Here is a 26,687-nt window from a genome sequence, read left to right as displayed (position 1 = left end):
TCATGAACTGATGGCTGGACATTCTCCTTTCAAGACTTTTTTCTAAAGAGTAATTATTGTTTTCAGACAAAACAGCAAGTAATCCCATCACCATGTTGGACTGTTGGTATAACCGTCTTTTGCTAAAATAGTGTTAATTTACACAAGATGTAACAGGACAGAAAAGGTTCCACTTTTGTCTCGTCAGTCCATAGAATGTTTTTACAAAGGTCTTTGTGATCATCAAGATGTTTTTTTTTTTTTTGGGCAAATGTGAAACATTGTTTGTGTTTTTTATTTTTTTTCTTGATCAGCAGTGGTTTTTGGCCTTAGTGTTCTCCAGTGGATGCTATTTTTGCCCAGTCTCTTCCTTATTGTTAAATCCTTACTACAGACCTTAACTATGGTAAGTGAGGGCTTAAGTGGTTTAGGGTAACATAGCACAGCAGGTCTTGATGCTCAATTTTGATTTTTTTGCTGAAATCTGATCTGATTTCTGTGTGGTCATTCAAACTACTAATTAAATGAGACTGCCATCAGACTTCAGTCTCAACAGTTCACAAGCCCGAAGCAGCCCCAATACGAACAAGGAGAATGTAGATTTCACACTGCAGCACACTGTTTATGGAGGTAATAATGGATGTTTTCATCACTGTATCAATAGAAAGTCGTTGAGCAAATCCAGCTAACAAGATTTTGGCTACATCATAACATGATGAAGAAAGGTCAGAAAAAAAACCCAACATCAACAGCCTTTTGTGGAGCAGTGACTGCTACTATTGTTACAGAAGTAGCAGTAGTAGCAGTCACTGCTCCACAATGGCCTTTTGTAGAGCAGTGACTGCAACTTCTATAGAGAAGTCTGTGTTGATGCATCGGAGCCAGGACAATGACGTGAAATGAGACATGACCATTCAGATTGTGAAGGTTTTGAAAACAATGGAATACGTATCAGTACGAATATTGAATTGGTAAAAAAAAAAAAAACGGAAGTGGGCCATTCTCATTGATATATGGCTGTCTCTCTTGCTGTCTCTCTCGCTCCACAGTACAGGTTAAGGGGCACGTAACCTGGTGTGTGTGTTTCTGCACTGCTGAGACATACAGCCTCAGAAAAAGAAAGGATGGGGCAAGGAGGTGTATGTCTTCAGTCTGGGAGTTTCAGCGTTTTGGGATTATGATTATTGATTAATTAATATGTGTCAATAATTATAATTAAAAATCATAATTTGAGAAAATTTATTTCTTAACCAAAAATCCTCATTTATGAATTGAAACCAGAGATGTCTTCTGGTGTTGTAATTGTGGCTCAACGCCTTTGATAATTACAACCGTTAAATACTCAGTAATAATTGATAACTATTACCAGAGATGTCACTGTTTAATCAACCATTTCTGAAACGTGGGGAACTTTAACCTTATTTTGACTGACAAATCACTCTTGCACAAAATAAACACAAACAACTTCTCTTTATCTACGTGAATCTTTATTGAATCAACCGCCTGATCAACCGCCTGATCCACTTCGCTATTCCGATTCAATGATCTTCACCTAATCAAACATGCAAAGTTCTACACAGAAGGGTAAAATATCTAACTAAACAAAATAAAGCAAAACAGCAGTGGGTGCGTATGGAATCAACCAGCAGTTATGTCAAAAGTGATAATATGACAATGGAATATGGTGTTGAACAAAGCTTTGGGAGCGCAGCCTGCCAGAAAGTGTAGCTCAGTGAGATGCACAGTCGTAAACCTTCCCCCCAGCAAGGTTGTAAACCCCGAGGACACAGGATAATAAAACTTTTGGCGGCAAGCCAGTAAGCAGGAAAAGTTGAAGACAATGAAAATGGTTGATTTTCACCATAAGGTTATTATAGCAGTCCAGTTTCACAGCACGCCTGCTCTCAGGTGTTCACACAGTAAAAGCACAATCTTCGAGTTCCACGCGTCCGCGGATACTCCAAGAAAGTGGTCAATCTCCGTCATTTGGCCTCCTTGGCGAAAAGGAAAAAATATGATCTGACCGTCAGCAGTCGACTAGTATCACGCAAGGAGGGAAAGTTGCATCTCCTTGAAACTCCGTGGTTTTTGGTTACGTATTAAACTCAGGTCTTCGATTGGCAAAGTGAAATGTCTGGCCTTCTCATTCCAGAAACCTCTTTCATGAATTTTTCGTTGGCCAACGAATTAGAATAAATGAAGAATCCACGTGGGACCTCTTCTTCTCCAGAGAGAGATGCTTCAGATGTTGGTCCGGTATCCAACGTGAAAAGCTTTAAAGGGGGCCACCTTCATTTATGCTTTCCCATGACGTCAGACTTGGGACGCCCCGTCATGTCAGCCGTTGTGGCCGCTGGGATTTGTAGTAACGGACTGTCCTGGGATACAAAATGCCGGACGGTCTGGTAGCGTCCAGCAACGTGCAAATGGTCCAATATTCAGCAAACAAGTGGTCCAACAAGCGAGTCAGATACCTAAGTGAGCCACACGAACGGCAATGATTGTTAAAGTAAAAAAATCAAGTGTGACCCGAACCGAGCCTTTGGTCGTGCCCGATGGCCAGGCCAGGCCGGTGCTCCCGATAGCCAGTCCACCCCTAAGCCTAGGTGACAAGAGTCACATGAACCCTGTTTTAAGGTATCAGTTTACAAATTGTGACACAATAATCACAGCTATGCAGCTTGAGCTGTTAAAAATCAATTGATAGCATGAGGATCTTTATAGCACAGTAAGTATACCTGTCCACACTATAATGCATAGTTCTCACACTGCTTATAAATTTATGTTTAAGAGTACATATTTGAGACATATTTAATTCAAATTGGATAAGAAATAAGGGCGCAATGACCGTTTTTATTGCAGATACAAGCTCATCCCGCCTCGGAACACCATGGTTTTGTTGACATACATCAATGCATAGCAATGGTGCCTGCATGCGCACATCACTATCTATAGCAGCTAATAATCCATTAGTATATATCAATGGTTCAGACAGCCATGAACATTGGAAATGGGTCACATTTAGGCAGAAAAATATGAAAGTGTGAACTGGCCTTGGATGTTGTTCCGGATTGCTTTGTGAACTCCTGGACAGTAACGTGCAGTCAGGGGAGGCAGGTGAGACAATACCTCACCAGTCATCATGAGAAGTAAAATCATGGCAATGATAAGACAAAATCAATGTGTCCTTTTAACTGTTCTAAGTATTTGTTTTATCTATGATTTTAACATTTTTATAGTCAAAATTGCTAAATTTATGCTTGATTCAAATACATAGGAGAAAAGCAAGTTGAGGCAGTGAATAGGTGTGCCTCACCACTGATGCCGCTGTGTCACACTCCCTGACTGATACAGGCAGTTGGCATATGCCCATTGCTGTCTCTCTTTATATCGCTAACATGTATGCTGGATTACACATGTACTAAACATATTGGTGTTACACAGTCTGTCCAATATAATTAATGAATGTCATCTCAGTCATCAGTCATTTTCAACTGCTTCTTTCATAGTGGGTCGCCAGGAAGCTGGTGCCAATCTCCAGCAGTCTATGGGCGAGAGGTGGGGTACACCCTGGACAGGTCGCCAGTCCATCGCAGGGCAACACAGACACACACAGGACAAATACTCAGTCACACCTAAGGGCAGTTTAAAGAAACCAATTAACCTAACAGTCTGTGGACTGCAGGAGGAAGCTGCAGTACCCGGTGAGAACCCACACATGCATGGGGAGAACAGTGGGGCAGTGCTGAGCCCCATAGACACAGACAGCTAACGGCATGTTAGCTTCAGTTATGCAGAGGGAAGGGGTTGTTTCACTGACAAGTCCTGTAACCATACTCTTATTTAAATTTGGTCTGACTAAATGGAAGATTACTCGGAACACTGGGAAAGGAGGTTTTAGAAAGAGGAAGACCAACTCTGGAGCTGAAAGATCTGCTAAACAAGTGGGAGAAAGGTAACCCACTCTTTTCATCAGGAGTGCTATACCCAAAAAGAGTGTGGATTCTACAGATTTTACTCAGCATTGAATGGGCAGCACAGACTGAACATTAGTATCCACAGCGCAAAAGTGAGGGAGAACCAAGAGATTTTAAAAGACTTGATAAATGCAACCTTCTTCCATGGACTTCGTATACAAATAAATATAAGATCATACACAATTTTCAGTTTTAACCAAAAGATCAGTGAAAATTAAAAATAATTTTCAATAATCAAATTTGATCTTATATGTCATCGACTGTGGCTGTAGTGGACCAAAATGCAGACAAGAGCTATGCAGCAGCATGTTCAGAGAAAGCTTCATTTTTAATTAAAGGTTTTTCCAAGCTTTACACGAATAGCTTTCAAACTTTGTTTTTTCCAGGAGGAAACATAGCACCAACAGAACTTAAACAGGGGTTGTGAACGGGGTAGAACGGAAGGAACCAGCGGAGAATAATAAGAACAACCAGGTATATAAGCAGGGAGAGGAAGAGAGTGGACCAATGAGAGGAAGCTAAGTTAATCAGAGGAGAAGTGGGAACAGGTGCGGGAACTGGCTGTGGAGGCTGAGGGAATGAATGGTTACTATGGTGACCGGACTGGGAGACACAGGGACACTGGAGAAACTAAACTATAAAATAAGCCAAAGGGAAACTAGATCTAAAGATAAAACACTAACTCACAAGGAGGAGCAGGGAAGCAAAAACCAACAATCTAAAACACCAACAAGAACGTAAAGGGAAGTAACCAATAATTATTACAACTGCCAGAGAGGAACTAAACACATAGAACTATACAAACATAAGGAATCAGGGAGGACAAATAATCTAAAGGGAAACAAACCTCTGGGTAAATAATAACTGAAGGGGATCTAAGGACAAGGGGAGGAACAGGGAAAAGAAAATAATAAACTATAAGAATGCTGCAAGAACAAATAACCTAACAGTAAACAAGCACAGAAACACTAAGCGAGAAACGAAACTTGAAAACCCAAAGAAGCAAAGATAACTTTTCTTTTCTTGCTATGGTATTGTTGAACAGTATGGAGTTGATTAAAGCATAATTAAAGATTTAAAAAATAATTAAATGTTTCAATTAAGGTCAAAATTGAAATATAAGCCTCTATTTTGGTTTCATTTATTTGTATATCCGACCCCATAGGAGTCTGTACCTCAAAAGTCATAAACCTATTGAACGTCATAGCTCCTGGATGAGTCATTAGTACACTCTGAGTATTTTTGTTATACAGGCAACTCTTGGAAAGGTTCATCACTGTTTCATGTTTTCTCTGCTTGTAGATAACGAGTCTTACTGTGATTCACTAGAGTCCCAATGCCTTAGAAGTAGCTTTGTAACCCTTATTATACTGTTGGGTGTCAGTGACCTGGTTTCTGATCTGTTCTTGAGTTTCTTTAGATCGGGGCATGATTTGTTGGTTTTCAGAGCCAATATTTACAAAGATTCTCAAAGCCTTCTCAGAGAGTTCCTATCCTAGTCTAAAAATTCTTGCCAAGGAGTTTTAATTTAAGAGTGATTCAGCTAACTGCCGAGAGCGACTCTGAGCAAGAAGACAACAGAAATTCCTATGAGGAGGTGTGGTTGACCCCTTAGCAAGGTGCGACACTGTCTTCTAAGAACTGTGATTGGTTGTTGAAAAAGACTAAAATAAAAAAAATAAAAAATGTGCTGCTAGTAATTATTGGAGAGAAATTAATTGATCATAGAATTTAGAATTGATTCGGAAATGCAAGAATAAATTAATTGTCACACAGCATCAGAATGTTTGAATCTTATTTACATACTCATTAATATTTTGATTTGCTTATTATGTTTAGGATGTGACATTTTGGACTTTGTGTTTTGTTTTGTTTACTGATTATCATATTTCTCCAGCCCCTCTGGTTAGGTTGTGTTTACTTGTTTACATTTTGTTTGTTTACATCCTAGTCCTTGTGTTCTCTGCTTCCCTTCCTGTCTGTTCAGTCTGTGTGGTGTTAGGTTTCATGACTCTGTAATCTGGTTTGCTTTATGGGTTCCTTGTTCGTTCTTAGATTTGGTGTTTCTTATGTTCCCTTCAGTTTCTCAGTTTCCTTCAGTTCATGTTTATCCCTGATTCTTATGCTTTATTTTTTATCTTTGTTTATAGTTTTGTTTTAGGTCTGCTCGGTGTCTTGTTAATTACTTGTATTAGGTTCACCTGTTCCCTCTGCCTTCCTGCCTCCTTGCCTCACCTGTCCTTAGTTCCTTTGATTACCTGCCTTTGTTTTCTCTCTGCATATTAGTTGGTTTGTTTCATTATGTTTTGTGGGTTCCTTGCGTTACAACTTGACCCTTTATCCACGTCCCTGCCTTGAGTCTCCATGTTCATGCAGTGTCTGTAGTGTAAGTGTTTGGATCTCGACCCTGTTCAGTACCTGCAGTGTTTTTGTTACGTTTTGACCATTTTGATTAAAGCTGAGAGACTGCTTTTTTGAAATGCTGCTTCCAAGCTCTTGTCTGCGCTTCGGTCCACTCCAAAACCCCACCGTGACAAAATATTTAAATTCTTCTGTACTATATTGTAATTTTGTTCACTCCATATTCATGGTTATTTATTATTGTTTCTATTATTTATCTATCCTTCCTAATATGACCGTACTAGTGGTGCACCTTTAATCTGTCCTGCTGCTGAAACTATTTAATTTTCCCCTTAGGCAAATGATAAAGTTTATCTTATCTCTATATTAATTATTGTATGATTGTTATAGAAGTTTGCTCATTTACTTGACTGTTTAGAAGGTGGATCCCAGCAAATTTTATTAATTGACTTTATCATTGTACAGAGAATATCTCTGCTTTCTCTTGGTCTTTTCTCCATCTTCTCTGCTTAAGACATTCTTAGGCTCACTAAATGTCCTCCTCACTAACATTTGTTCACTTTAGGAGCTGTTTTAAGGCATAAGATGCTTTGTGAATAAATTCTGTCTTACCAATGTAAAATTCTAAGAAAAATCTTAGAATTCAAGACGTCCTTAGATTTTTCTTAAAATGATGTCACTAGGAGCTACTTTTAGTCTTAATGTTCTTTGTGAATTAGGACCCAGATCATTTAGGCTATTTTGTGTTGTTTCAAGGTCTGAAACATTTGCAAGTGACAAAAAAGCTAATTAAAACTGAACAAATCTGAATGTAGGCAAATACTTTAAAACTCCACTGTCTTTGTTCAATTATAAGAAATTGATTAATTTTAATAAATCATATCATAGTAAAAATACACAAAATATAATAATAAGTTATCATAAACTGTGGTATGCCTTAAAAAATGTAAATAAATAGTTTATAGTTTATATATATATATATATATAATTACAGAAATGTTCCAGGTAGGGCATTTACATGAGGAGAGATGTAGGGATAAATAAACAATTTCTGATATTGTTAATGCAGAACTTGTCTTCTCAACTGTCACATAGTTTCTGTCACATTTATATCAAAATCTACCAACCATGTAGACCAGGTCTGAGATTACATTTCAGTTTGGGCTACAGAGAAAAGCGCAGCAGTAGGTTGCACCCCTAGGATGAGTTATTTACTGTGACAAATCATAACTTAACCTTGAAAAATACAGCTACAAAAGGAAAGTAAAATGGTAATAGAACACTGAGTGAACAAGATGGATTCCAAGGGAGGAACAAAGGAAATGTGCTAAAAGGTAAAAAACACAAAAAGTTGCAGTTGCCAGGGGTTACATGATTCGAGAAAGATCAATGGAGGATAAGAGAGTGCAAACCACAGAAAAAAGGGAGGCAAATGAGAGAATGACAAAGAGAAATTGTGGAGAGAAGTGACTGAAAGAGGAGAATATGGGGGAGTGAAAGAAGATAGTTGAAGAGGGTCAGCTGGAGTGGGCAGGATAACATGCAGATCGATAGTTATAGTGAGACAAAGAGTAGGGAGACAACTGAGTAGGAAGCATTAATGTGAGAGAAAGGAAGGAGATTCTGAGCAAAAAGAGCAGTTAAATGCTGTAGAATACTGTGGATGGGTTTCTGTGAGAATCAGCAGGTATTTGGATGTTAAAGTAATATTTTACAATACATTTGAACTCTGGCAGAAGTGACCATACCCCTTTAAATCCTCCACATTTTCTCATACATTTTGGTGGATTTTGTGTGATAGACCAACACAAAGTACACTTTAAAACATTGTTGGAACAGCAGAACAATCAATACATCAATCAACAATTATTTATATAGCACTTTACAAAATCCAAAAGGTGACTAAAGATCTTAACAGTAAAAATTGGGGGGTAGCTTATTTCACATCTTAGGGACAATCCCCCCGCTGTTTGAGTATTTAATGTTGGTGGATTCACTAAGGTCAACTACCAATGTCAAGGTACAATGTATGGCAGAGTTTATTTTAGTGTTCACTCTGTCTCTGGGCTGTTCCGCACCAAAGCCAGTTTTAGTTTCTTCATAAAGCCAGAGGTTTTGAACAGATTCTCCAGCAAGAAATCCACTTCGTTCATCTTTCATCTTTTGCTCTTTTGACATCAGTGCCCTATTGTGTTTATAAAGAGTGATAATTTCTGAGAGATAAGATATTTTATGTCCTTAAAAGCAACCATTAAAATCTTCATCTTATTTCTAAAATCAACTGGATGCCAGGGAGGTGATAACAGCACTAGGGTGATGTGGTTGCACATGTATTGGTTAAAAGACGGGCAGCAGCATTTTGGACAAACTGAAGGCAAAGACTGGGGGAAAGCCAACATAAAGAGCATAGCCATAATCAACTCTTGAACTGTTAAAAACAAAAACAGCTTTTTCCAGGTCATAACAACTAAGAAAAGATTTAAGTTCAGCAAAGTTACAAAGCCAGGAAAAGCATGCTCTGACAACAGAATCAGTTTGCAGCTGTGAAAAGTAACTTCCAGATTTTTTACTTTCTGCATGAAAGTTGGGGCCAAAGTATAAGGGGTCATTAGGAACATTATTCTGAATTTACTCTCACACACACTACTGAAATGCTCTTACACACACTACTGAAATGTTACATGCTTTTACACACATTACTGAAATGTTACATGCTTTTACACACACTACTGAAATGTTCCATGCTTTTACACACACTACTGAAATGTTACATGCATTTACACACACTACTGAAATACTCTTACACACACTATTGAAATGTTTTCAAATTATTTCAGTAGAAATGGAAGTTGCAAAGGCGAGATGAAAGGCTGTGTCCTTCTAAGGCGGCATTTGTGGGCCGATTACGTCACAGCGATGCAACAAAGGCTGTTCAAATTCGAAGGCTCCTCCAAAGGGAGCCAACAAATGCGACCTACTTTTCCCCAGATATGAAGGATGGGTCCAGTGTATTCTTCGTGGCCCACCTTATCCCATGATTCATTGCAGAGGACAGAGAAAAGCTGTTTGTAAAGTTGAATATATTACGCTTTCTGTGGAACATAAATACCTTTTACAATGTTTTCAGGTGAGAATTTAATTGTGTAAACCTGAAATATCTGCTCCATTTACCCAGATATCACATGATTGCAAAGGTGCTGTGGCATGTTCGGAAATGTCCTCACCCGCTGAGCTAACAGCCGGCTCGCCTCACCAGGTGTCAGCTGACCGGGCGGCTGAGGCTCGCTATACCGGGTGAAAAAGCCTGACTCCCGGCACATTGTTTTCAAACTCCCACTGGGTTTCCCCAATGAGTGGAAGTTAAACACAGATATTATTCAGTCAGATGATACTTGTTAGGATTATTAATCTGAGAATATTAATTAATATTTAATATTAATATTTTAATATTTTATCAAATAATATTTCGGTCTGTTAAGGGTTGTCCTGTGAATACCAGCCCAGTAAGGCAATGGTATTAGGATAAAATGGAAAGGTGTCCACACACATGGAATGAATTCACACAATTTCTTAAAATACAAGAATTTATTAACAAAAATAAGTCAACTCAAAGTCAAACATATTTCAATCAACAAACGTTTTACTATGCTAAAACAATCCAACTAAACTACCAAGCAGAATTAAAGAATAATGAAGACTAATGGGCTATGTACAATATAAACAAGTTGATTAAAGATGGTTGAAAATCATGACCAAAAGAGTGATGCAACATTACCATGCAACTTTTATGTTTGAGGACCAAGGATTATCTTGAAGAATCTGGAAATGAAGTCAAGTTAGTCATGGAACCAACTTAGGCAATAATCAGCAAATGTTTAGACAACCGTTCACAATGCAAGATCAGATAAAATATTCTTTCAATTAAATAATGTTTTAAATAATGATCTGAATAAAACCAACCTTCTGGATGACCATTTCTCAACGGTGTCTAATTAGCTGCCATTATTTATTAAAATAATATTTAAAGACATATTATTAAGGGAGTATTTTGAAAAAGAGCCAAATCTTTCTGGAGAAATTGGGCTTAATGGTGTTTACTTAGTTATCAAATTTAGTAAAATGATGTTTAGGGACTATTATTCACTAGCTTGAAAACTAACAACCTTTCTGTTAAATACTCTTTGGTAGCAAGCACGTGTTCTTACCGGTTAGCAGTTGAGCTAACAAAAGAAGCTGATAGCTTAGCACCAGAATCAAGCACATACCTTTAAAATACCAGGGTTAATAAAAGGGTTAAAACGCATAAGCGAGGACGGCGCGTTATGATCAACCTTCTGTTTAAAATCACCCTTTAAATAAAGTTTGTCTTCACTTTAAAAACACACAAATAAAGACCACAACCTGAACACATGTACTGCAGATATTCTGCTAGCACCCAGATAGCTGAGTTCAACACAGACAAAACCAAACTTCATGAAATGAAAAACGCTTAGATCATTTCAATCTAAATGTTTCTATTATTGTTCTGCCCAAACGTAACCTCTAACCATGCTGAGGAAAAGCTGTCCGGGGCGGCGAAGAAGTTTGAAGAGAGCTCCGTGGATGAAGCGGTTAGCTGCCAGCTAACCTCCGGAGCAGTGGCTTGGCCGCCCGTTCTGTCCGCTGACCACACTGCACGTTAACTGCCGTAATTCGGTTTCCGTTGTCCTTCCTTGGGAAACCTCTGCACTCGGCGTCATGCTGGGAACTCTCTGGAAACAGTTCGCTTCTGCAGATCTCAGAGAGAACAGTCAAGCAATGCTTGTACCTTGATTACCCAGTTCATGAATGAAAATCACCGGATACGCAGACAGTGATTTATTTCTACTTATCTTGTGCATATGATCGCATGATCTTATGACACCCTTGGATCCAGTTTGCAAAGTTTATGTCTGTTTGCCAGCAAAGAGACATTAGCGCGCCTGTTTCCCCTCCAATCCCGATGATCACCGGCACGGAATAGATCGGACCATTGGAAAGGTGGGGGGTTTTTACGGACAGTGGCATCATGGGAAGTCCGCTTTCACGTTAGAGACTAAAATACACCCTTCAATCAAACCTTTTGACAGGTGACCTTTGACCTGAAAGGGGGTCATGGGGGATTGAGATCAGGTGGTGTGAGGGTGTGTCCGAGGGGCATAACCGTGGATGCTGATTGGTTGTCGTCATTAGGGGCGAAACCTTAAATGAACCAATAATAATACAGGGGTGTGTTTAAGGGTGTTACGGGGAAGGCCTTAAATGAACCAATTACAACTCAGGGGTGTGTTTAAGGGTGTTATTAATAATCTGTATGTTTTTCAGGCGTTAATACATCTAAAAAAGACATGCATCCTTTTATATTTTTAAAGGTATAATCAACTTAATGCTGGCCTGTCACATGAAATCCTAATAAAATGAACTGTGTAACCTGACAGAATTGTAAGTTCATTTTGCTTTACAGCAGGACCTATTTGCTGAATATATGAGCCAGTCGAAATCAGTTCAAAATAGAAAAAGACCTAAAAAGTAAATAAAGATTGTGCTTCACTACAGTGGTAGAACGAGCAAACCTTCCACTTCTGCGTCAACAGACTGGAAACCAGGAGAAAGAGGTAAGACAAATATGAAATTAACAGAAAAACTTTACGATCCCTCTGTATACTGTTTCCAAGTTATAAATTGACTCTAGCAATGATGTGTTTGTTTTGAATAATGAGAGACTACATTTTAGGAAAAGGAATGATAATTTTAGTTACCTGTAGCTTTTCTAAAACATTTTTTTTATTTTTCATCTTAGAGCAAATGTTATTCTGTAACTGAACTCCCAGTCAACATCATCCTTGGCCTTTTGATTCAATTTCCTGACCAAGTGTGTAACACAGGGCAATAAAGTAATTAGAACTCTCTGAACCCCCCGCTCCAAAAGAGTCAATACATAGATTCATGAACAGGTGAGACCCCCAGGGCCTGATGTATATCAAAGTTTGCTGGTTTCTCATTGCTAATACGCGCTTCTAAAAGGAAATTCTTGTTTTTGATTTTGGTAAAGTTTATAGACACAGCGTCCCCATGTCAGAGCTCACTGAGTTATGAGTTATTGAATCTGCTTCTAACAATTCTCAGAAGTACAATGTCATCTTTAGAAGTAGGTATTCATCTTTAAGAAATCATTAAATGCATGTGAATGTTCTCTAATATTGTTTATATATATATATATATTGTTTCTTTGTCTTAGAACCCACCACTGATGACCTTGAGGATTTCATCTTGACTCAATCAGAATATGGTAAGTAATGTTAAATGCAACAATATTTTATAGTTAACAAATAAATCAGCTAACATTGAACAAATTTATAGATTTGATAAGAGAGGTAAACCCAAATGATCAAGTTGGTGGGATCAGCGGCAGGAATCGGCCTTCCCCGCGACAATCAAAGTTGAGAAGGTGGATTATCTTCAAAAATGAGAACCCGACAACATCTGAACTTTCTTCTAACAAAGAATTAAAATCTGAATTGTTAAATACGCCTCTGCAAATTATCATCATTTCCCCTGAAAACACACCGGATAAGTTACCAGCTGCTCCTGGGCCAGAAAGTAAGCCCTGAAAAACTATTTGTTTTCTTTGAGAGTGAATGTGTGATTATTAGAGACTTGTTTTAAACCTCAGATAAAAACTGTTTACAGATTCGACAGAGAACGCTCTGGAAGAGAGCAGCACCAGCTGATTTGATCAAGCAAACTAAAGCCGAACTTGGAATACTGCCATCAGCTGTCGAGCAGCAAGGTGGGTGAAAATACATAGAAAACAACAATATATATAAATATGTCTTTTGAAGCCGCCCACCAGAAGGTCGCTTTTCAAAGATCAAGGCAGCGTTTCACACAAGCGCATCAGTCCCGTACAACAAGACGTGAAATCTGGAGCGAAGCGAAATTCATCGCACAGACCCTTCCCCGGAGTAAGTTATAGTATTTAAAATTTGTTTATAAACCTACATGTAATAAAGTTATAGGAATTCACTTCCTCCCTTAAAAAAACTCGTTTATTTTAAAACTATTATTATCATTTATTTATGAGCGCTGTGCTGTGTAACTTTATTTTATTTTGATTTTACAGAATATTTAACACCAGCCAACTTCTCCCTCCAACCCACTGGAGAACTCTGATCGAAGCAGACTGGCCTCCCTTTGACCAGGATGGAACCTTTTCCTCCCAGGGTTTTGGTTCTTCCTTGGACTTCCTAGCCTTTTCTTGGCCTGGTGCTGGCTCCGGTTGCGGACCCGGTTCCTGGAGCCCCTGGGGACCAGAGCAACGCTTGTGAGAGCCTTAATGAGCAGTACATTTAATTCTTACCTACTGAATTAATTTGAATTCCCCTTTTTTTTTTCTGCTTTAATTTGTTTATTTCAATATATATATTTGTTTTGTTGTTCATCCTTTTTTACAGAGGTAACGTTAATGGTAGGACAGATCCGATCCAGACCCGGACAGGAACGTCGCAGCAAGAATGCCTCTCAAGCAGCAGCACGGGACCGTCGGAATAAGGCCTCTTCGTTAACGCTTCTGGCTGCATGTCAGATTCTGTTACAGAAGCAGTTTGGTGACATCAAGGTGATTTTAAACTGAACTGATCCACTGTTTTTTTTTTGTGTTTTTTTTTTTCTGTTGGGTTGTTTGATTTTTCTTATGCTCATATACAGGTCCTTCTCAAAATATTAGCATATTGTGATAAAGTTCATTATTTTCCATAATGTCATGATGAAAATTTAACATTCATATATTTTAGATTCATTGCACACTAACTGAAATATTTCCGGTCTTTTATTGTCTTAATATGGATGATTTTGGCATACAGCTCATGAAAACCCAAAATTCCTATCTCACAAAATTAGCATATCATTAAAAGGGTCTCTAAACGAGCTATGAACCTAATCATCTGAATCAACGAGTTAACTCTAAACACCTGCAAAAGATTCCTGAGGCCTTTAAAACTCCCAGCCTGGTTCATCACTCAAAACCCCAATCATGGGTAAGACTGCTGTCCAGAAGGCCACTATTGACACCCTCAAGCAAGAGGGTAAGACACAGAAAGAAATTTCTGAATGAATAGGCTGTTCCCAGAGTGCTGTATCAAGGCACCTCAGTGGGAAGTCTGTGGGAAGGAAAAAGTGTGGCAGAAAACGCTGCACAACGAGAAGAGGTGACTGGACCCTGAGGAAGATTGTGGAGAAGGGCCGATTCCAGACCTTGGGGGACCTGCGGAAGCAGTGGACTGAGTCTGGAGTTGAAACATCCAGAGCCACCGTGCACAGGCGTGTGCAGGAAATGGGCTACAGGTGCCGCATTCCCCAGGTCAAGCCACTTTTGAACCAGAAACAGTGGCAGAAGCACCTGACCTGGGCTACAGAGAAGCAGCACTGGACTGTTGCTTAGTGGTCCAAAGTACTTTTTTCGGATGAAAGCAAATTCTGCATGTCATTCGGAAATCAAAGTGCCAGTACCCCATAGAGAATCTGTGGGATATTGTGAAGAGAACGTTGAGAGACTCAAGACCCAACACTCTGGATGGGCTAAAGGCCGCACTTTTCTTCACAACTTTTGTTTAGTGTACAAAGCCATATTTAGTCTCAACTATATACTGTTTTTATATTTTATTAGTGTCCAACAGTTGTACTGAAAAGATTGTGGCAATATTAAAATGAGAGTTAATACAGACAGCACACTCTATCATGGAAACATAGATAGAGTGGCACTGCCTCCATAAGACCTCAGCAGTGCCACAGGCTGATTGCCTCCATGCCACACCGCATTGAAGCAGTCATTTCTGCCAAAGGATTCCCGACCAAGTATTGAGTGCATAACTGTACATGATTATTTGAAGGTTGACGTTTTTTGTATTAAAAACACTTTTCTTTTATTGGTCGGATGAAATATGCTAATTTTGTGAGATAGGAATTTTGGGTTTTCATGAGCTGTATGCCAAAATCATCCGTATTAAGACAATAAAAGACCTGAAATATTTCAGTTAGTGTGCAATGAATCTAAAATATATGAATGTTAAATTTTCATCATGACATTATGGAAAATAATGAGCTTGATCACAATATGCTAATATTTTGAGAAGGACCTGTAAATGGATAACCGAATCAGACTTGCCCTGGATGAAATAAAAAATTTTGTAACTGAGCTTAACGAAATCCCTATAGCTGCACATGTTTTAGAGGATGAAGCATCTCTTGTTAACAACCACAATGAAGATCAGCACGGTGACTTTTTAAACTTAATCGATCAGGCTCTTGAAGATTTAAACAGACCGTCTCCACCTGACCAAAATTTAAACGTATTAGATCAGATTCATGAAAATTTAAATACACCGTCTCTACCTGACAGTCATCAAAATCCTTCAACATCACACAATGCTGATCAGCATGGGGGTAATTTCAATCAGGAGGTAGCAGTCAGTTCTGATCAAATAGGGCGAAATCCTCCAGCGGTTGTTGAACGTGAATGTTTTAATAACTATGAAATAAGGAGACCTTTTACCATCCCGCCGCCCTGTCCAGGTAACGTTCCAGATCTAGCTGCATTCTATACAAACATCTTGCGTATTGTCATTGAATTAGCCGACGCCGCAAGATCTTTAACCAGACGTAACAACGTTGTGCAGCTGGAATTAATGGGTGAAAATCTCAATCGTCACGTCACATTTACTGTTACTGATGATGGAAATATGATCCTGCCTGCTTTCGAGGATTTTTTGGACGATTTAATACAATCGAATGCAGATGTACCTGTAGATAATAACCTGGAATTTGTTCTTCAGGTAGTTAATAATCCAACAGGAGGGTCGAAACGTAAGGCTACAGGAACGTTAGACTGTGAACTGATTAATAAGAAAATGCGTCACCTGTATGTTGTAGATAATACCGGTAATCAGTTATACTTTGCAATCTGTCTCGCACACGTCTCTGACCCTGAGCTTACTGATGACCGTGCTGTAGAACTGGGGAGGAAATGGCAGGACCAAGCTGGCGTCGATGAGCAAACAGCTGTTACTTTTAGTGATATTGATAAATTTGAAAACATTCTGAAGAGAAAAATTGTAGTGTTTCACAGAACCACAAGCTCTACAGCTCTGTGTAAATTTGAGACCAGTTTCCCTGATTGTTCAAACCCTCTGTTTATGCTGTTATTTCAAGGTCATTACTATGGGATAAAAAATCTCAAAGGTTTTATAGGGTGCAGATATGTCTGTGGGTACTGTTACAGCGGATATGAGAATACAAACACACACCATTGTGAAGGTTATTGTCCAGTGTGTCAAACATATAAATGTATGCAAGAAATCGCGTAACCTGTGCAGGCTGTCAAATAATCTGTCGTAATTCTTCATGTTTCAGCAGACACAGCGAACCGCGCAATAGAAATAATGCTGACAGACCAATGAGTGACTGTGAGTTGGTAAAACTGTGTAAAGTATGCAAAAGGATATACGTTATTCCAATCAGTAAACCGAATAAACCACATGTGTGTAATGTAAAATGCTGTATTTGCGGTGAAAATGTACCTTCCGGCCTAGACATTACATGCGATGATCATAAGTGTTACATTCAGCCTTGCAGTGCAATTAATCAGCTTGATGATAAACTGATTTTTATGATTTTGAATGCTTCATCAATGAGAGCGGCGTGCACACCCCCTTTCTGGTCTGTGCTAAAACGTTGAAAGGTGATTAATGGCACGCTTATGGGTTAGACTGCACCCAAAAATTTCTTCTGCATTTAAGGAGGCTGATGTACAGACGCTTCACCTTAATAGCTCATAACGCACGTGGATATGACAATACCTGATTCTCACAGCTATGCTGCAGTTAGGTATTAAACCTCATCTCATCATGCTAGGAAGTAAAGTTCTCTGTTTAACCGACCCTGATTACAGGTTAAAATACATTGATAGCCTGTCCTTCATGTGTATGAAGCTGAGTGCCATGCCGAAAGCATTAGGCTTTACCGATCAAAGCAAGGGTTTTTTTCCCCACCTATAACAGCGCCTCCAATACGTGGGGTCATACCCTGCTTCATCTTGTTACGCTGTAGAACGCATGAGTCTTCAAGAACAACAGGTGTTTAACAGCTGGTACAGAGAAGCGAGCAAAGAGGTCTTTGACTTTGAGAAAGAAGCTATTCGTTATTGTAAAAATGACATTGAAATTCTTTCTCAAGGCTGCTTAAAATTCAGAGACGAGTTCTTTAAGGAGACAAGTGTGGATCCGTTTAAATCCATCACAATAGCATCTGCGTGCATGAAGGTTTTTGTAACCAATTTCCTTCCTCCAAAAACCTTAGCCATTCCATCACCTCTGGATTACAGACGTAGCAGTAAAACGTTCTCCAGCGTGTCCATTCAATGGCTCGGCTGGATTGCAGACAGCAGAACCATATTTATCGAGCATGCTTTAAATAGGGGTGAAAAGAAAATTGGTCCATATTCTGTGGATGTGTATACAGAGATTAACGGTGTCAGTTGCGTTTGAATTTTACGGCTGTTTTTTCCACGGCTGTAAAAAGTGTTACATGCCTCATGACAAGTGTCCGTTGAGAGGGGTCGCATTTGAACAGTTTTACGCCGCGACATTCGAGAGAAGCAAGGTGCTCCAAACTGTGTATGGCCTTCGTCTCCAGGTAATCTGGGAGCATGAGTGGACTGAAATGAAAAAAACCCACCCGGGGGTGATCAGCTTTCTTGAGCAAGTTAACGCACCGTTATCACCCCGGGATGCTCTGTATGGTGGACGCACCTGCGCTATGAGACTGAGGTACACAGCGGGGCCAGGTGAAACTGTACATTATGTGGATTACACATCTCTGTACCCTTATGTAAACGCCAACTGCGTTTTTCCCCTCGGTCACCCCACCATCATATGCAAAGATTTTGATGACCCCAGCAACTACTTCGGTATAATCAAAGCTGTGGTCTACCCACCACGAGGCCTGTTTTTCCCCGTTTTACCTTACAGAACATCCCAAGGTAAACTTGTGTTCACTCTCTGCTGCACATGCGCTGAAATAAATAACCAGTCAGGTCCCTACATGCATAATGATGAGGACAGAACTCTGACAGGTGTGTGGGTGAGTGTAGAGTTTTGTAAAGCATTGCAGTGTGGTTATCGCCTCGCTAAAATCAAAGAGCAGTGACACAATCTTCAAAGGGTATATCAACACCTTCCTGAAATTAAGCAGGAGGCTTCAGGCTACCCGTCTGAAGCAGTGGATCAGGAGAGCAAGTCAAAGTATGTAGCAGACTACAAACTCCATCAGGGTATCCAATTAGACCCTGAGAAAATCGAGGTGAACCCTGCCAAAAGGCAGGTGGCAAAACTGTGTTTAAACAGTTTTTGGGGGAAATTTGCACAAAGAAGTGATCTGTCTCAGACCACAGTCATCACTAACCCTGATGAATTTTTCAGCTTCGTGTTCTCGAGTAAATATAGAGTGAACTACTTTCATTTTTTCAACCCTGAAATGTGTGTAGTGCAGTGGAACTTCAGTAAACGTGTCATCTCTCCACCAAACAAGGCAAACAATGTGTTTATTGCTGCATTCACCACCGCTTATGCACGTTTAAAACTTCTCAGGAGCATGGAGAAGTTACAGGACAGATTGATTTATATTGACACGGATAGTTTGATTTATGTGACAAAAAGTGGTGAAACTCCTTTGGAGCTTGGAAATTATCTGGGTGATCTTACTGATGAGTTAGATGGTGCCAGCATTTTGGAGTTTGCATCAACAGGACCCAAGAGTTATGCATACCAAACTAAAAACCGTAAAAAAGTAGTGATACGTGCTAAAGGCATCACTCAGACGCATGAATGCAGCGAGAGGGTCAATTTGGACAGCATCAAAGGGCTGGTCGAGGCCTACTTACAGGGGTCAGGTGAGGGTGTCATTGAAATTCCTCAGCACATGATCAGGAGGGATAAAAAGAGATTCCGCTTGACAAACGCAACATTTCTTAAAAGGTTTCGATCATACCACAGCCTATCTTTACCCCCAAAACGTCCCGGATTTGAAGGGCTATAATATACTTTCTTCATCAGCCGCCTTCCTGCCATCTCTGCCTTATGCTCACTCTGACGATTATTTGTTAAATAATGAGAAAAAAACACACCTTTTTTTTATTTTTGTATTTAATAGTAAAACAAACAAAAAAAGAAGAAGAATCAGATAATGCAGATGAATTCAAACACTACTAGCTTGTAAACAACACTTTTGGGAAAGGTTAATATGTTCCTACTTTAATTGTATTTAATAGTAAAAAGAAAAAAAAAAGAAGAAAAATCATATAATGCAAATTAATTAGAGTACTGGAATACTAAAAATGATAACAACAGGTCATCAAACATGTGAGATCAGTTTGTCAGTCCGTAGCACTCTGAAACAGAGTTAAGTTGTTTGAGATGTTTCTCTTCGACCATGTGATCATAAACGTGCGCTATTGCACTGTGGATGCCTTGTACCAATTTCAGTTCATATAAAACCGTCTCTGCAATCGTCTTCACTCTGAAGTCATCCGCTTGTATGCGTCGAAGTACCAGAAGATTCTGAATAGCAGGAACGAGTTTGGGGGTTACGAGTTGTCGTACGATGCGTTGAAAGTTGACTTGGTAATAATCCCCCCCAATACCTCCAGGCATTGGTGCTGACGCTGGCTTGGGTGGTTCGTTATGCACCCATAGCAGGTTTCTCTAAGACAGTTCAAAGAGGTTATGTTGAATAAATGAAGTATCGCTGTTTTCACCATATTGATGAGGGTGGTTGAGAACCAACCGTCAATTTCGTCCCCCTGGTTACTCTAATCCTCCGCTGAAGGCTGAGGGTCCTCCATCGGTTCCAGGGTTTGTGTAGGGGCTTCGGTAGAGGGTGAGTAGCTGGTAGCTACCTCATCCTCCACGACCACCTTCATGTCTTCAGGCAGGACATTTGCGTCTACAGACTCAGCCATGAATAACAGCGATGGTGAGCAGAGGTCTGGAGAAAGCGGTTGATACATTTTCATGTTGTATCCTGTAGGTGATGCAGGACTGAAGCGGGTCTCTGAGAATGAGGACGTTGAGGTGGATGGTGAGAAGAGGTCCGGGGAAGGCGGATAATATGGTCCATTGTTGAAGCTTTCATCATGGTCAGGAGAGTAGTGGATCTCTGCTCGGTGGTTGTAGAGATCCCTGTATGGTGTTGGCTCACTCATTATCAGGATTCAGTTCTCAGTGTCTGTGAGCTTGCTGTTACCCCCCCGTATATATATCATAGGAAGGGGGCGGGTCCTCTGAAGAGGGTTTGTTCTAGACGTAAAACAGGAAACGTCAGCCTTTTTTTTCACTGACATGACATCGATCCAACTGCGTGAGTTGTGGAAAAGGTCGGAAAGACGCTGTCCAATTTCACTCATCTTCTCTGCCCAAGCTTCAAACGGCGGAGCCAGCATTGTCTTGAATATGCCGCAGTCCTGATTGAAAGCCTCCAACACAAACAGATCTGAGGGGTTCGTCCGGTTGTTCCTGCGTCTGCTTGCCCGGAAAGACCAGCGACCATTTGCTGTGGTTTTTGACCCCCACACTGCGCTAAAGAGAGGTTCTCTCTCAGCTATTTCAACATCGGATGGTATATGAAACATTCTCGCCCTTTTTGCAGGTCGAGGAGACAGTTCATTTTCTTCTTCTTCTTCTTCTTCCTCCCTCTCCTGCATTGAGACGCGGTGTGGGATTGCAAGCCTTAACACAGCCCAGTTGCTGTGGGTGAGAGTACACAGAGCCAGTGATCCATTAAATACCTCGTCTTGATCCAATTGATACAGGCAAAGCTCTCCTATTTCATACATGAACATATAACCCCAGCTACCAATCAGGCCATATGGCTCCAAAGACCATTCTTTCTGCAGAGTGTTGAACGGGGGTCTTTGTACCCTGCAGATGTAGTATGTTGATTTCTTAGGAGCATTCAATTCACGGGATGAATGCTGGCAGACGGTCACTGGGGTTTCGCACAGAACTGACATACCTCTTGGCCGACCCGAGGTCTGATTTTCAACCGTGGTTGTTGAAGTTGATGTTGGATCCTCATCATCGGTAGAGTATGTTATGACGGGAATTCCGATAGGTATCTCAGATGAGGAAGTAGATGATATAGATGATGCAGTTGCTTGTTCATCATCTTGGCACGCGTTGCGTTTCTCCTCCGCTTGACGATTAACTCTCTTAACTCTACCCATTGCTGAACGGGTGTTCTTTTCCAATGAACGCTGTATGTAAAGTGCAGTTTTATTTCTGTATTTAAAGTAAACACTAAAGCACGCCCCATTGTTTTCATTGGGTTATTCAAGGTTTAACGAGGCTTACAAACACACCCCTCTATTTTGAATTGGTGCTGATGCCATACAGTTTCTGATAATACCATATTTGTCTTGTTCTTTTATAACATACACACCCTTGTGTTTTAATTGGTCCATTTAAGGCCTTCCCCGTAACACCCTTAAACACACGCCTGTATTATTATTGGTTCATTTAAGGTATCGCCCTAATGACAATAACCAATCAGCATCCACGGTTACGCCCCTCGGACACACCCATGTTGACCCCATGACCTCCCCGCCCCCATCACCCATGACCCCCCTTAAGGTCAAAGGTCACCTGTCAAAAAGTGTGATTGAAGGGTGTATATTAGCCTCTCACGTTGTAACCATGGCGGTGGGTTCCAACATACTCGTACTCGTCGTCTTCTGCTTATCCAGGACCGGGTCGCGGGGGCAGCAGACTCAGGAGAGACACCCAGACGTCCCTCTCCCCAGACACCTCCTCCAGCTCCTCCAGGGGGAGCTGAAATTTTAGCGTTTAAGTTGTTAAAAGTTTTACCAATAAATTTTATTAAATGGTATCTGTCATTATCAATATACTTTATATACAGTGTTATAAAATAAAATAAAAAAATAATTAGAATATTTTAAATGGTTGATTTATAAACAATAATAAAATGAATAGATAATAAAACAAGAACATTTTAAGGAATACAAGCTCATAAGCCATCAGGAATATGTAAAAGGGGTACATAAAGACCATGTGTGTACCATTATTAAAATGTAAAACTATACAATGTATTATTTATTCATGGTTAGGGTTAGGTTTAGGACGCAACGTCCTTCAGTTTCTACTGAAACATCTTCCGTTTCCACTGAAATAATTAGAAAACATTTTAATAGTGTGTATGAGAGCATTTCAGTAGTGTGTGTAAAAGCATGTAACATTTCAGTAATATGTGTGAGAGTAAATTCAGAATAATGTCCCTAACAGCCCCTCATACCAAAGAACAAAGATTTGACAAGCTAGTGGTGGAAAATAAAATATATTCAGTCTTCTTATTACTTGTTAAAATTTCTGACATTCAGAGCTTGATTTTACTTATGCATCTCCGCAGAGTGCTAGATGTTATGCTTTTACTGGTTTTAACTGTCAGGTTATCAGCTGGACAGACAGATTATGTTTGTTTATAACATGGGCTCTGGGTATAAGATCGTGGACACTATTATGTGTTTGCACTCAGATTTTTATTGCAATCAGTACGTTGATCCTTGAATTGTTGGCTTTCTATTTATAGGTTGCACGTGTACTGATCATCATCCCTGACCTGGCTGCTAAGGACCATTCATATAACTCGTTTCCACATTTTCTCAGGCTCACACAGTGTCAATCCTGATGAATTAGGCCGAATACCGGTAAGTTACTTAAATCTCATACAATGTACACCAAAGAGGATTCAGATACCCACGGACCCTAAAACACCCCAAACAGGAAGAAGTAAGAAGGAACTGAAGAGGCAGCATGAGTGTAAAGGGTAGGGTCAACTTTAGGGCAAATGATCTGATGTTACATTCACCCAGCTTGTTAGAGAAGAGGACACAGAGCTAAAGAAAGAAATTGATGGAGACATAATGAGCAGTGCTTGCAGTCATGAAATCAGCAGCACAAATATCCCTATAGATTTGTAGATAATGAGATTAGATCATCCGTGTACCAGGTTTGTGTGAGTCATGACTGACTGCGCTTTAAATCAGCCATCCTTCTCTGCCTCATGCATTGCCTGGCATCATTAACTCCAGTGTTTCTACGATGGATTAGCTTCCTGAACCCATTTTCTGCATTTTTTGTAGATTGTTTTAGAAAAGAAGTCTGTCTTCAAACGGGACGAGCAATGCAGACACAGTCCTGTCCACCAGTTTCACATGCACACTCTGAAACCCAGCAAAGGGTACTTCATTTAGTGGGTCATAAATCACACAGCATTGCTGTCAGGAGTAAAGATGAGTAAAGCTCGGACAATTTCGACAGGCATGTCAAAAAATCCTTTGTCTTTGTAGTGTCACACTCTGTGAGATTTCTGTTTAAAGCCTGGAAGAGGGCACAACAATAACTATAAAGGTCGAAAGATTCAGCAGGTAGGATTCTGAGTCAAGTGTGTAAGAGTTTAGAGCCTGTAAGACTAAAAAGGTTTAAACAAACACATTTACATTGTAAGAAACACATGTATGGAGAAGTATAAGTAAAGTCTAAGTCTCTAATGACTAAACTTCAAACACATGCTATCTTGCCTGCCTATCTATGATGAGTTTCTGAAGAAACTCCGATGATTACAGCTCATTCAACACTTAATTTCCCTTTGGGTTTTAAGAAGTACTTTTGAAATGAATTGAATGTTCTACCACACTGTATAATTCTGTTTCTCTGCATTGGCTGTTTTGGTGAGGAATGGAAATAAATATATATAAACATGAAGAAAGAAAACTTTAATTTTAAACTACACTCATTCACTTTTTCACTTAAGAAGCAAAAGATATAAATGAATATAGAAGCATAATTGGAAGATAATTAAAATATTTTCAGCTTTTGAATCTGAAATCCAATTTTTTTATTGTAAATAGAAGGATCGATATGAGGATATAGGCAGGCAGAAGGGAAACATATATTTCATGTAGGTAGGAAACACCCACTAGAGACAAACAAGATGTCTGTTAGGTTGATATAAACTGCATCCTGTGTCAGATGGCACAGTCTGACCCATTTTGTACCCAAAACTGTTGGGCACAAAATGACAAAAATTGTAAAAATACAAAACTGCAAATTAAGAAATTGACCAGCACCTGTGCAAAGTAAGATTTATTTTGTTCTAATATGAGCAAAATGTATTTGTTACAGAGCTTAGTTTGAGAGTAATCCATGTCACCATCCCTATGATGCTACAACAAATATGAACAAATTACTTTGGATCATTAAGAGATCAAAGTCCGCAAATGTTTCTGGTTAATAAATAAAACAAAACCCACAACTGTCCCTTTCTTACAATTAATCATTACTCAAATGATCCACAGTTACTGGTTTATATTCACCCCCAATTAAGTCAGAAGAAAAAATCAGACCTCGAATCTAAGTCAGTGCAGAAAGGAGTCATATTGCCTTTAATTCCTCCTCTGTCGTAACTCGGCTCACAGCTGACATCAACTACCCTCAAAATCCAGCTGATTGGTGCTTGGTCAAATGTAACATATGAGCTGAACACACACATGCTTGATCACAGAAAGTTTAGGACGACTTCCCAATAAGGTTAGGGCCTACCACCTACGACCTTTGGTTCCCTTTCAAGTTGTGCAGATGAGTTACCACACCTATTGCTGGTCTTCAAATCACTCCAAAATGGAACTACTCCTTCTAGGTACCAATACTTTTTTGTAGTAAGTATTATGACCTTTGTGCATCACCTATAACATAGAGTTCACTGTGTTCTTAAACTCCTGAAAACTCACCAAGATCATCCACATCCAAGCTGTTTCTAATGTCCAAGCAGGGTCTTCATCCAGTGGGAAGAGGGTGCAAAAGTTAGGATGTGATTCTAATGGAGTCTAACAGCGCCTTGAGTGCCTTTTTGCTGAAAAGCGCTATATAAATAAACTTGACTTGACTTGGAGTGTACAGGTCAAAATAGTGGCATTTTACCCAATGTGAAAGAGCAAGCACAGCCTTCTAAAACTTAAAAAAGATAAAATAAAGTTCAGGTGAAAGCGGGACATCAGTCACTTAACAGACGTTGGCTCTTTTTCTAATGTACAGGGCCTCCTTCAGCAGAAGCTCATCCCTTCTGGGGGTTACTGTACAAAGATTTAGAGTTTCCTTCAACCTGAGAAACACAACCCATTTTCCCAGCTCAGCGTCAATATCTGGATAAATACAAAAACAAAAGCACACTATAAAATTTACGAGCTTGCCAATCTTAAATACACATTTACATACATGAAAGAATGCCCCATTCACAGGAGCTTCAGGAATTTTAGAATTTCAAATTGACCCATGGATGGTGTAAAACATTAATGGTTAGATCATGTTATTTTTCATGAAGAAATTAGCAAAAATATAAAAATATATATATTTTTAAATATCATAATTACAGTTGCTATAATAAACATTTCAGAATATTTCTTTTTCTTTGAGATGAGTTGTATCAAACATTTTCCTGAAAACCAATTTCTTCGTGAATATGCAGTCTCCATTTTGGCATTCCTTCGAGCATTAGAAAATCAAATAATATTTCACTATATTTTTCAAGTTTTCACAGCATATTACAGATTGTAACCAGCAGCTGGAGAATGTTACATGCATTTCATTTACAGATTTTTGTTAAACCATGACAATGCAAGTGTACTCATGGAAAGAGAATGCTGTTGTATTATCATACCCATCATGTAGATTCTGTTTCCTATTACAAAGGGCGTGGCTCCGTAGCGAGGCGTAGGCATGGAGGTGGTTGCCTGCCACTGATCCTTCTCTGCTTCGTAGACTCTAACAAAAGCCTGAGGTGACGTGTCTGCTCCCATACCCCCGAGGGCATACACCTTCCCATCTGGAGAGAGACATCCAAGAGAGACCCAGTATTTATTAAAAGCTTCATAAGACCCTAAGATTATGTTACAGGTTTTAGTGAAACCATACATCCATTCATCCATTTTACATCACCTCTGTTCCATCAACCTCTAGTTGATGGATGGGTGTTTAGATAATGGATGGAAGAACAAACAGACACTTAAATAAGAATAAAGTCTGATTCCTATTTGTTTTTTTCCATACTTTTCCAGACATGGAAAATAAGTTTGTATATACCTGGAATTCCATACCTTTACAAACAATATAATCTAAGAAACGGGGCAGACAACCATATACACACATTTTCATTCAATCATGGTAGCCAGTCAAACTTGTATACATATTGTTGGATTGTTAGCAGAAACCAGAGTGTCTGGAAAATACATTC

General features: G+C 39.5%; 1 protein-coding gene across 1 annotated transcript in view; it reads right to left on the bottom strand.

Moving 5' to 3' along the window:
- klhdc8b (kelch domain containing 8B) overlaps nt 1-26,269 on the bottom strand; it is a 101,132-nt gene extending 74,863 nt beyond the window's left edge. Inside the window, exon 1 of the mRNA XM_047363998.1 lies at nt 26,115-26,269. Within this exon, the coding sequence (XP_047219954.1) occupies nt 26,115-26,253 (139 nt within the window). The 5' untranslated portion in view covers nt 26,254-26,269. The remainder of the gene's footprint in view (nt 1-26,114) is intronic.
- Nucleotides 26,270-26,687: the final 418 nt, after the last annotated feature.

Source organism: Girardinichthys multiradiatus, chromosome 1 (assembly GCF_021462225.1).
Source record: "Girardinichthys multiradiatus isolate DD_20200921_A chromosome 1, DD_fGirMul_XY1, whole genome shotgun sequence".
Lineage (NCBI taxonomy): Eukaryota > Metazoa > Chordata > Actinopteri > Cyprinodontiformes > Goodeidae > Girardinichthys > Girardinichthys multiradiatus.
Note: the sequence above shows the minus strand (reverse complement) of the source record. Positions and strands in the feature narration are given on the sequence as shown.